Source organism: Trichosurus vulpecula, chromosome 2, assembly GCF_011100635.1.
Source record: "Trichosurus vulpecula isolate mTriVul1 chromosome 2, mTriVul1.pri, whole genome shotgun sequence".
NCBI classification, from domain to species: domain Eukaryota; kingdom Metazoa; phylum Chordata; class Mammalia; order Diprotodontia; family Phalangeridae; genus Trichosurus; species Trichosurus vulpecula.
Window position 1 is genome coordinate 249,114,275 of NC_050574.1, and position 12,641 is coordinate 249,126,915.

Below are 12,641 nucleotides of genomic sequence, written 5' to 3' on the forward strand. Positions count from 1 at the left end.
AATTATTCAAGCATGTCAGCACTGAATCCTGGAATGTGCGGGTTGGAAGGAACCCCCAGGGGCTCGTTTAGTCCAACTTCTAGTCAAGTGGTGAGTTATCATGAATAGCTGCAGGACTTAGCAAATGAAGTCAAGACCAGGTACCAGATAAGGTCACTGAGGGGGAGCATGTAGTGTAGAGCAAAAGAAATATCATGGGGTCGTTGATTTAGAGCTGGAAGGGACCATCTAACTGACACCAAACTGAAGAGAAAGGGCAAAAAGTGAGCGCTATTCTAGATGAGTGTTCTTGTCTAGAGATTCAGACTTTACAGGAAGACAGAAGTAGGAATACTCTCCAAGTAAGAGGAGTCAGGAAACAGGAAGAAATAAAAGTCTAGATATTAGGGGATCCAGTATGGACAGAAAAGTTCACAGCATTGCATAACTGGAATATGCCTGTGGATGCTTGGAAAAAGTCTATTTACTCTCTATCTTCATTTTAAGCAAACTCCTTGGTATGGATGTACAGAAACTTCCATACACGGACATTATGCTCCAAGGGAAGACAGAGCATTTGTGTGATAGTGACAATGACATGGGCTAAAATGTAGTTCCTCTGAGAAGCCTGGGCCCATTTTGTAGAGGGGCAACTAGTCAGCCCTGTATTCTTCAACAACTTCTGAGGGCATAACAATATTACATATACAACAATGATAGCACATCCTCAAGGAAAGTTTAAATTATAATCAGTATATTTAGTTTTAAAAGGCAGAAGTATGTAATATGTCTTAAGAAAGATTTCTATCAAAAATAGTTAAAATGTTTAAAAGTTTTGGCGTATAAGGAGGTAAGCTTCAATTATCTGAAAAATTTCTTTATGTGGAACTGCAAATTCCCTCTCAGCGATGGCTGAATGAGATTTTACTGTGCTATGATTATAAATCAGCTTTATGTCATCTCTAATAGCTTGTATTTATTTTCTTTATTTTGCAGTGCTCACATTCATGGTTTATAATATTACAATGCCAGGAAAATGGACTTTGAATTCCTAGGAACAATTTGAGTTTCATCTTGATTTCTTCATAATAATAAATCACGTTTACATAGCCCTTCAAGGTTTGCAAAATGCTTTACATGTAACCATCTCATTTTTGACTCCTCCCAGGAACCATTTCTGCCTTAATCCAGTTGCTAAAAAGTAACAAAATACAATTGAAGTGTAAAACCGCAGGGCTGCTGAGCAACATCTCTACCCACAAGTCTATTTGCCACGCGTTGGTAGAGGCAGGAGGCATTCCAGTGCTCATCAACTTGCTGCTTTCGGATGAGCCTGAGCTGCAATCACGCTGTGCCGTTATTCTCTATGATGTTGCTCAGCTTGATAACAACAAGGATATAATTGCCAAACATGTAAGTTTATTTCCTGATGCCAAATTTAAGCTGACAACATTTCTGGGAGAGGAATTCCAGAAGGCTGCATCAGGGGGTTTGCTTTGTTGTAGTCAAGAGGGTAAAGACTCAGTTTAGGTGATAAGGGGTTCTTAAGGGATAGGGACTGGACCTGGGATTTCAATGGGAAAGGCCACTCATGGATGCAAAACCTTTGCCAAATGCAAGTCAGCACCTTAACCCGTAGTTTATAATCTTGGAGAGATGCTTCCCTTAAAAATTTATAATTTTTCTTTGTTCATTCATATTTTGTCATTGGTCTAATCAGGTCAGTCCATTCATTAAAAAAAAATATATTGAATTCATGACGTTTTGTGTTGCAGAGACATTATAGTTGTAGTTACTATAAATGAGCCAGTGTCTCCACTGGCAGGTATTTGTAAATGTAGTACTTCATTCTGTTGGTCTTTCATAATAATATTAGCTATAGTGCTTGAAGGTTTACTTTTCATACTTTCCCTCACTTGAACCTGACAATAACTCCACCATAGATACTATCATCTCCATTTTACAGATTGGAAATTGAGGCTCAGAGGAATTAAGTGACTTACCTATAGTCACATAGCCAGCAAGTAGGATTTGAACTCAGGTCTCTTCTGACCATATTCATGCACACTCTTTCCTTTTTGCCATGATGCCTTCTACATTTTTGCTTCCCTTTTGAAGAACCCTTAAGCCAAAGTGTGAAACTTTTCTTAACTGAATAAAGATTAGCCTGAAATGAAACATTCTCCACAATATAGGAACACTTATATATAAGAAATAATATATTTCATTCCCTGGTTAGTAGGTCCATACACATAATTAGTTAATAAGCAGCATGAGAAAATATAAATCTAATCCCAAATGAAAAATTTACAATTAAAATATAATTGGTAACTATGGGCCCTTTGTTTTGTTTTAGAATGGAATGGCTGCTCTGATAAGTCTCTTGAATTCAGACAATGAGAAGCTCCTGGTGAATGTAATGAACTGTATGCGAGTATTATGTATAGGACATGTGGAAAATCAGAGAGCTGTGAAAGAACACAAAGGCATCGCATATCTTGTTTCCTTTCTGAGTTCAGAATCAGGTAAGTTTTCATTTCTGTGTAATAAAGGGATCAGATATTGTCCTCTAGATAGTATAATTCTGACTTGGGACTACTTGTCCTCTCTGGGCAGGTGTCTTGCATTTGCCTTATAATAGAATGTCTGGTTACCTTAAAATACATATCTGGATCTTGACAGCTGCTGAATTTCTAGGATAACTTTGGTGACAACATGCTCAACCATCCCAGGAAGGAGGAGGCCTCAAGTCACTGGGTTCTTTGAAGGCCTTTGAAGGTTTCCAAAGCCCTGGTTGTATATCTGGGAATTGGTCATATAATATATGCCTATACCTTTATTATAGTACTTTTCATAGTGATGATACCCTGTTGTTGCATTTGAAAATTAAGGTAACCTGAGAGACAAGGTTCCAAGTATGGCCACTTTGTTAGTTAGACTAGCAGTAACCAATAATTGGGTCAATGGCCTCTCTCAATGACCAAAGACCTCAAGGCAGGGCTTATTAGCCTTCATATAGTTTTGGGAAGCACAAGAGAATAAAGAACCGAGTTGGGTAGGTGGGGAAGACATGTGATTGGTTACAGGGTAGACAGCACCATGGGGGTGGGGACAACATGATTGGTTACATCAAAGAAAGTGGGCTAGATCCACATGGGGATGGTAACCACCCCTCCCTGACAATTAAGGAATCTTAATTGTTTTATGGGATCCATCTACATCTTGTAATCTTTACCAGGAGATCAAAACTACCAGACTTGCTACTCCTTGAAAAAGATAAAAACTCCCCTGATTGCACAAGGACAGGCAGGGCCAGATGATGTATCTTTTGGGGATGGTAGCAAATTAACTTGTGGGCCTTAAAGATAACAAGCATGGTACAGAATCAATTACAATATGAAATAAATACAGTATACAATCAATTACAAAGTAGAATTAATTTGAATGTCTGTCCTGTTGATCTCATCATCTCCCATGGGTTCAATTATCATCTCTTTGCAGATGACACTGACATCTACATAATCTAGCCCTCGTCACTCTCCTAAACTGCAAGCCCACATCACCAATTTCTTGTTAAACATTTCTACCTGGATGTGTTTCAAACTCATTATGTCCAAAAATCTTCCCTTCTAAACTTTCCCCTTGACCAAAAGTCCCTATCTGATGGTGACTTAACCATCTTTCTAATTATCTCATTTGACAACCCTTCCCTCTCCCTCATCCCCATGTCCAAGTCTCACGAAGTCTTGTTACAACGCTGCTCCACAGAAAGGATTTCTAGAAACATTATTAACTAGATATCTCCTGAAGGGAAGAATTTTTATTACTTTTCAATTTATTAAAAAATAATTCAATTTATAATTTTAACAGTGCAGAATGTAAATGAGTTTATAGAATAATATTCTACAAATTGTACATTCTACTGAAAGCTGATGCCTATCAATTGGGTAACTAGTTGTGTTACACAAATGTAATTGAATATTACTGTGCTGTAAGAAATGAAGAAAATAAGGAATACAGAGAAGCATGTGAAGACCTATATGAACAGATCCCTGGTACAATGTTATGTACCAGTCAATTTCCATAATATCTCCTGTATCTATTCCCTCCTCTCCTCTCGCTGGACCACTATCCTAGTTTAGGTTTTCAGTACCACTCATGTACACTATTACAATAACCTATTGATTTCCAGGCCACCAGCCTTTTGTCTCTAATCCATCCTCTACACAAGCTGCCAGAATACATTTCCTAAAGTACCACATCATTTTCATGTTTAACTACTTATTATAAGGTAATAAATTCAGACCTGGAAGGGAACTTAGAGGCTGTGTAGTTCAACTCTTTTCTTTTGCCAAGGGAAAAACCAAAGCTTAAAGGGATCAACTGACTAGTCTAAGGTCACACAAGTAGCATGGCAAGAATTTGAACCCCGCTTCTTCTGCCTCTACATCCATTGCTATTTCCACTGCACTGAGCCACATCTCCCCATTGCCTGGAGGATGAAATACAAATTCCCTGACTTGGCAATAGAAAGCCTTGAATAAACTGGCTAGAGCCTACTTTCCCATATTACTTAACATTATTTATTTTCTATGTTCCAGCCAAACTAGTCTCTTTGTTCTCCAAGTTCAGCGTTCCATCTTATGCTCCCATGCCTTTGAGCTGACTTTCCTTTCACCTTTGAGAGTTAACTGCCTTCAAGGCACAGCTCTGATGCCACTTCCTATGGGAAGACTTTCCAGATCCTCCTAGTCCTTAGTGCTTTCTCCCTTTTCTAATTTTCTTATACTTACATATCAGTTTACGTGCAAACTATCAAATGTAACCCTAGCGGAATGTAAGCTCCTTGAGGGCAAGGGTTGCTTTTCATTTTTGTCATGTTATCTCTATCATTGGCACAATGCTTTCCTTGCAGTATGTGCTTAATATATTCAGATTTAATTGAACTGAATAGATGTGTGTGTGTGTGTGTGTGTGTATGTGTGTGTAGGTAAACACCTACTTATAAGATGAATTCAACTCATGTTAAAGTATATCCAAAGAGGAAATATATTTAAAGAGGAAGTGATATATTTTGATATGTCTTAATTTTAAAAAATATAAATATATTTTGGTGAGCTCCTTTGTTCCCTTAAAGATGTGCTGCAGGCTGTATCTTCAGCTGCAATTGCTGAAATCGCTCGTGGAAACACAGATGTGCAGGATGCTATGGCCAAGGAAGGTGCAATACTTCCTCTTGTAAAACTTTTTAAAGGAAAACAAATCAGTGTTCAAGTGAAAGGAGCTATGGCTGTAGAATCACTGGCAAGTCATAATTCTGCGATACAAAAAGGATTTCTAGAAAAATCATTAACCAGATACCTCTTAAAACTCTTGAAGGTAAAGAATTTTATTACTTTTCAATTTATCCAGAAAATAATTCCATTCTTTTAATTTTCATAATTTAGTGTGGAATCTGAGCTTATAGAGTAAACATTTTTATAAATTCTAAATTCTACCGGACACAAAGTAGATGCTTATCATTTGGGGAATGGCTCAACAATTTTGTGTTACATGAATATAATGGAATATTACTGTGCCATAAGAAACAAGAAAATAATGAATACAGAGAAGCATGTGAAGATTTATATGAATAGATACCTGGTACAATGGTATGTACAACATAGGTTACTCAATATGTTCTTGTTCAATGAATAAATAAAAATACTCTCCTCCTGCTTCCCCCACCCTCCCCACCCATTTTCAGGCATTTCAACTAAATGTTAAGGAACAAGGGGCTTCGGCATTATGGGCCTTGGCAGGGCAAACTCTGAAACAACAGAAATTTATGGCAGAACAGATTGGGTACAATTTTATAATCAACATGCTTTTGTCACCATCAGCTAAAATGCAGTATGTTGGTAAGTAATGTTTTTTTTTTTGGGGGGGGGTACGTTTCAGTACTTATAGATCTATGATTTCATTAGGGTAGGTACTCCCTCTATCAATTCAGATCATAATCCTTCCATTAGTTAGTGAATGGGTTAAATTGCTGGGGCTAAAAGAATACCCCAGTCTCTCTGAAATTAGCTAAACTAAAACATACACTTTGTTGTGAGGGCCCAACATGAAGCTTTTTCAACTTGATGAAGTCGGTCAATGCTTGTTCTAGACTAGATGATCTCATAAATTCCTGTGGAATCAATTATAATCTCTCTGATAATTACCAGATCTATAAATTCAGATCTAAAACTCTCCTGAGCTCCGTCCCCTCATGACCAATTGACTTTTGGCCATCTTGAACTAGATGTCCCATAGGCATCTAAAACTCAATGTGTCCCAAATCCGAACAAATTTTTCCCCTGTGCCCCACCCCAAATCCTTCCCTCTTCCTAACTTCTCTATTACTGTGGAGGGCACCTCCACCTCCCAGTCACCCAATGTCACCCTCAACTACACTTGCACATTTGCTTCACATAACCAATCTGTTGCTAAGTCTGGTTGGTTCTACCTCTACAACATCTCTCCTAAATGTCCACTGTTCTCCACTCACATAGAGGCCATCTGGTATAGGCCCCCATCCCCTCATGCATGGGTTACTGTAACAGCTTTCCAATTGGTCTACCTGTCATATTTCAACACTCCAATCCATCCTCCACTCATCTGCCAAAGTGATTTTCCTAAAGCATAAGTCTGACAATGTTGCCCCCTCTACTCGGTAAGCTTCACTAGTTCCTTATTACCACCTGGATCAAATATGAAATCCTCTGTTTGGCTTTTAAAACTCTTAACAATTTGACACAATTTGGCTTCTTTTAAACAATCCAGTTTTTTTATGCTTTACTCCCCTCCATGGTCAGTGATCCAGTGACTTTGGCCTTCTTGCTGTTCCTGCACATGACACTCTATCTCCAGACTTTATGCCTTTTCAATGGCTGTCTCTCCATGCCTGGAATGCTCTACCTCTTCACCTCCACCTCCTGGCTTCTTTTAAGATTCAACTTAAATGATACTTTCTCAGATCCCCCTCCCAACTTCTAGTGCTTTCTTTTAAACATTATCTTCAATTTGCACATTATATATCTTGTATATACAGGTATTTGAATGTTGTCTTTTTCATTAGAATCTGAGCTCAACAGTGGAAAGTGTGTTCCTGCCTTTCTTAACATCCCTAGTATGTAGCACAATGCTTCACACATAGGAAACAATAAATGTTTGGTGACTGACTCTGCTCTGCTGGAAAAAACCTTTGAGAATCTGTGATTAACTACATGCCACAATGATGTATCACTTTTTAAAAAATATATAAATTTGCAAAATATTCACCAGTACTTAAGAGATAATCCTTTTTCCTTTGTTCTACAAGGAGGTGAAGCAGTTATAGCTCTGAGTAAAGACAGTAAATTGCACCAAAACCAAATATGTGAAGGAAATGGTATTGCACCTTTGGTTCGACTACTAAGAATTAGCAAGATAGCTGTGGGTACACTTTTGAGTGTTATCAGAGCCGTGGGAACCATATGTATAGGTTTGTACAATCTTGTACTTCTTAAAGATATGTAATTTTTAATAGAAATAGAAAGTAATCTTTTGTCCTCTAGTCTCATTTACATAGCACCTGGCCATCTTCGGTGTTAAGTAGACTAATAATCTCCTGCTTCTCCAAAGATCATGTTAAACCATGACTTCCACATATCTCCAGTTACTGGAGTACTAATGGGCACCTAAGCCTGACTGCTTAGCATTCCATTTTCTCAATGATTCCCACATAAATATGAGAGAACACAGAATTGCTATTTTGAATTTAATTTGTGGACTTCCTTTTGTGGTCCATTTATATCAAGGTATAACTGTAACTGCATTTTCTCTTACAAATAGTTTTGTAAAGTTATAAGCTCCTTTTCCATGCTTTGTAGTTTCTTTTTAGAGAATTCGATGAACACTACTTAATGATCTTGAAACAAATTGGTATAAAATTAAAATAGATTGAAAAAACAGATAATTTATTGCTAATCCTTCATTCTTTTACCTTTATCCTTTACCAGGTTTTGGTGGATGTTATCAAACATGTCATTTGTTGAAGGTCATAGGTGTAAGTCAGCAGCATATTGTTATTAATAATGCTGGGTCACGGAGGAACACCAAGGAGAGGACTTGTTATTTAAGTGGGACATGAAGGCAGGGATAGGAGTACATGATGCAAGGCGATGAACTACAGGGTAAATTATAATGTGACAGTCCTGGAGGCCTATCAGAATGAGGTTAAAGCCTTCTTGATCTTTTTCTGGCTTCTTCTTATGTTTAAAGCATGAGACATACTTGATATCCTAGATACATGGCCAGTATGTTATTACAGTAAATATGCCGGTGTTAACATTTGTAGTGGATAAATAACAATTAATTCAATTTTGTGCTCCACTAGTGGAGAGCAAAACTCTCAGAACCTGCAAAAAAAAGCACTCCATGAGTTTACAAGAGATGGGAAATTTGTATCTCATATTCCCATGTTGCCAAATCAACTGAGATCTGTTTGGGAACTTTAGTTTGGATTACCACCATACTGGGTTTGGGAAGGGTGAAGTTACAATGATTATACCAATAAACTAAATGGCTTCCCATCTCCTTTACCCACTCCACTGTGTCCCTTTTCTATGTGCCAACTTTTGAGTTTATGGAAAAATCTCTGTTTAGTCACTGTGAACTGGGAGAGTTTCTATGTTGTCAGTCAGGCAATTCTCTAGAGAATTGGGCACATTCAATATGATTTTCTTCCCCCTTGGAAATGAGGGAGTAGATTCACATAAACAGGCAAGGAGACTGAAAACTCAGAGCCATACAAATATTCCTAATTGTTGTTAGAGCCCTCTAAGGCATGAAAGGAGGATGCTATATTGGAAACAAAGATTGTAATATACATTATTATTTATTGTTGTCATATGCATCTCTTTGTGTTATGCCTGGCTTGAAGTTAATAATCTGAGGTCACTGAATAGAGCTCTGATTGTATTTATCAAGGAATTTCATTTGATATTAACATATGCACAAAAGACCATGCTTGCCAACAATATTTGTCACTGTCATGGAGATTATTTTACACATGATCTAAATAGAAGACACTTTACACATACATCGTGAGGTCCTCTAAAGTTAGTATGCAGATGATAGCATGCTACCTGCTACTGTGACAAGATCCATAATTATTTAAAAGAGATGGGCTTATCAGAAGATTCATATGAACTGATGCAGAATAAAGGAAGTAGAACTGGGAAAACAATACATACAGTCTACAACAATGTAAATCAGTCAGTCAGTCAGTCAATTAGCATTTATTAAGTGACTACTATGTGCCAGAGACCGTACTAAGCACAAGGAATACAAAGAAAAGCAAAAGATAGCCCCTGCTTTCAAGAAACTCACAATCTAATAGGGGAGACAGCAAGCAAACAAATGTGTACAAACAAGCTATGTACAGGATAAATAGGAAATAATTAGCAGAGGGAAGGCACTAGGATTAAGAGGGATTGGGAGGGTTTTCCTGAGGAAGGTGAGATTTTACTTGTGACTTGAAGGAAGCCAGGTAAGCCAGGAGGCAGAGATGAAGAGGGACAGCCATTCCAGGCATGGAAATCAGCCAGAGAAAATGCCCAGAACTGAGAGATATAGTGTCTTGCTCATGGAGTTCAGTGTCACTGGATTGAGGAGGGGTGTGTGTGTGTGTGTGTGTGTGTGTGTGTGTGTGTGTGTGTGTTTAGGTGTAAGAAGACTGAAAAGTAGGGAGAGAGAAATTACAATACGAAGCGCTTTGAACATCAAACGCAGGATTTTTTATTTGATTATGCAGGAGATTAATAGGAGTTAATTGGAGTTAATTGAGTTAGGGGGTGACAATAACAAGACCTAAATGCAAGAATAACAAAAAGAAACTGAATGTTATATAATTATAATAACCAAGCTCAGGTCTAGAGAATAGTGGAAAAAATGTGCCTCCCTCCATTCTTTACAGAAGTGAGGGACTATGGACATGGAACACTGCATATATCATCAGAGATGGTTGATTTATTGGCTGGTTGTGTGGAATGGCTCCCCCCACCCCCAGCCCCTTTGTTTTGTTCATTGTTACAAGGGATAGCTTGCTGGATAAAGGAGGGAGAAATATATTCAGAAATAAAGATGATGTAAACCTAAAAGTTTTATTAAAGCTTTAAAGCCTAAAAATCCACAAAAACTAGAGACAAATGAAAAATGCTTATTGTCCAAACTATGACGGTTGGATAGCTAATACACTCAACTGTTGATATCAAAATTGTAACAAGGAAAGGAGGGAATGTATTGCATTCGAGAAAGAGTAAAGTGCTTTTAAGAATCCCAAACAACAAAACTTAGCAGGAAGAGATATAGAGAGAAATTCCACTCAAAATAAATTTAGAATGTATAAAATATTTAGGAGTCCACTTATCTAGATTCACAGGAACTATATGAATACAACTACTAAATACTCTTTACAGAAATAAAGTTAGAATTAAAAAGTAGAGAGATATTCATTGCTAAGCCATGGCACTATAATAAAAATGACAATGCTGCCTAAATTAACTTGCTTATTCAGTGCTAGATCAACAAAATTACTAAAAGATTACTTCTGAGAGAGAGCTAGAAAAAAATAACAAAATTCATCTGGAGAAACAAAAGATCAAGGGTCCAAGGGAAAAAATATTAAAAAATGAGAAGGTTGAGAGCCAAGCACTGTCATATCTCAAACTATATTACAAAACAGTAATCAGGAAACAATTTACATCTGCAGATTATGTACTCGACAGGCAAAAAGTACAAAAGCTAATGAACACAGTAGCATTGTGTTTAGTAAATCAAAGTACTACAATTGCAGAGGTAAAGACACATTGTTAGAAAATGAGCAAACAACAAAAACTGCTAGGAAAACTAGAAAATAGTCTGGCATATAACAATACAACTTTTAAATAGATACATGGGTGAGCTAGGTGGTGTAGTGGATAGAGTGGCCCTACAGTCAAGAGGACCTGAGACACTTTTTAGCTGTATGACCCTGGGCAAGTCACTTACCCCTGTTTGTCTCCAAAAAACAAAACAAAACAAAAACCAAAAAGATACATGACCTAGATATAAAAAGCCATATCATAAACAATTTAGAGGAGCAAAGAAGAAAATACTTTTTACAACTATGGATAGGAAAAGAGCTCATAGGCACAAAAATCATAGAAAGAACCATTTATACAAGATAAAATGGTCAGTTTTGAGTATGTAAAATTTTTTAAATTTTGTACAAACAAAATCAATGCAGGTAAAATTAGAAGGGAATCAGTTAACTAGGGAAAACTCTGTAGCAAGTTTATCTGATAAAGGTCTCATTTCCAAGATCTATAAAGAGCTGATAAAAATATATTATAAGAATTACAGCCATTCTCTAACAGGTCAGCAAATATGGACAACAATTTTCTAAGTAAGAAAACCAAGCTATCATCAGCCATATGGAAAAAAATCACTATTAATAAGAGAAATGTAAATTAATACAATACAACTCCAAGGTTCTATTTCATAGTTATCATGCTGGCACAGATCATACTGGCACAACAACAAAAAGAAATGATAATTGGTGGAATAGCTGCAGAATGATAAATAGACTGGTGCATTGTCAGTGGAGCTGTTAATTGGTTGACCCATTCTGAAAAGCATTTTAGAACCATGTCCCAAATGTCACCAAACTGTGCATACCCTGTGACCTACCATAAACAAATTTATAGCCCAAAGAGATCAAAGAAAGCAGAAAGTTACACATATGTGCAAAAATATTTATAGTAGTTATTTTTCTTTTAGCAAAATGCTGGAAACATCAATTAGGGAATGATTGAAAAAAATCATGGTATATGAATATAAAAGAATATTATTTCATTGTAAGAAATGACAAAAGAGATTGTTTTAGGGAAGTGTGGGAAAATTTGAGTAAAAGGATACAGACTGAAGAGAGTAGAACTAGGAGAACAATTGATGTAGCAACAATATTCTATTTTTTAAAAAAACTTGGAAAGATTAAGAACTTTAATCAATGCAATGACCAACAAGAACCAATGATAAAGGCTGTTCCTGACAGAAGGGTGATAGACCAAGATGCAAAATGATACATACAGTTTTGAATATTTGCAAATGTGTAGGACTTGTTTTGACTATGTTTATTTCCACAATTCTATTTTTCCCTTTTTATTTGTGGTAGGAGTAAATCAACTAGTGACAGCATTGCAAAAAAAGATAAAGAAATAAAAGAGGATTGTTGAATCATCTTAAAAAGTACATAGAAGAGAAAAGATGGAAGTTCAAAGGGAAACACAGACAAGCAGGACTTTGAAAATAACATTAAATTTATTATATGCTTTAAAAAAAAGCAAGCTGTACATAATAGAGATTTATGGTTTTAAATATCAAAAAATAGATGCTCAGAGAGAAAAGAGTCATTCTAGAGAAAAATAAAAACAATTTCAAGCTCTTCCATGATGCAAAGACCCATCTTTTCAACAGTTCTCCCAGATATGTTGTATGTACAGGTGTGCTGGTGTCAGCTCCAACCTCCTTAGCTGACTGTTAAATTTTCAGTGTAACACCGAAATTTCAGTGAAACTGACAATTCCTAAACATCAAGATTTGACTCATTGTTTTGA

General features: G+C 36.7%; 1 protein-coding gene across 1 annotated transcript in view; it reads left to right on the forward strand.

Moving 5' to 3' along the window:
• Positions 1-12,641, forward strand: part of ANKAR (ankyrin and armadillo repeat containing) — a 95,902-nt gene that overhangs the window by 62,568 nt on the left and 20,693 nt on the right. The window contains exons 10-14 of the mRNA XM_036742439.1: positions 1,148-1,392; positions 2,336-2,504; positions 5,117-5,358; positions 5,726-5,879; positions 7,325-7,486. Coding sequence (XP_036598334.1) covers positions 1,148-1,392; positions 2,336-2,504; positions 5,117-5,358; positions 5,726-5,879; positions 7,325-7,486 — 972 coding nt within the window. The remainder of the gene's footprint in view (positions 1-1,147; positions 1,393-2,335; positions 2,505-5,116; positions 5,359-5,725; positions 5,880-7,324; positions 7,487-12,641) is intronic.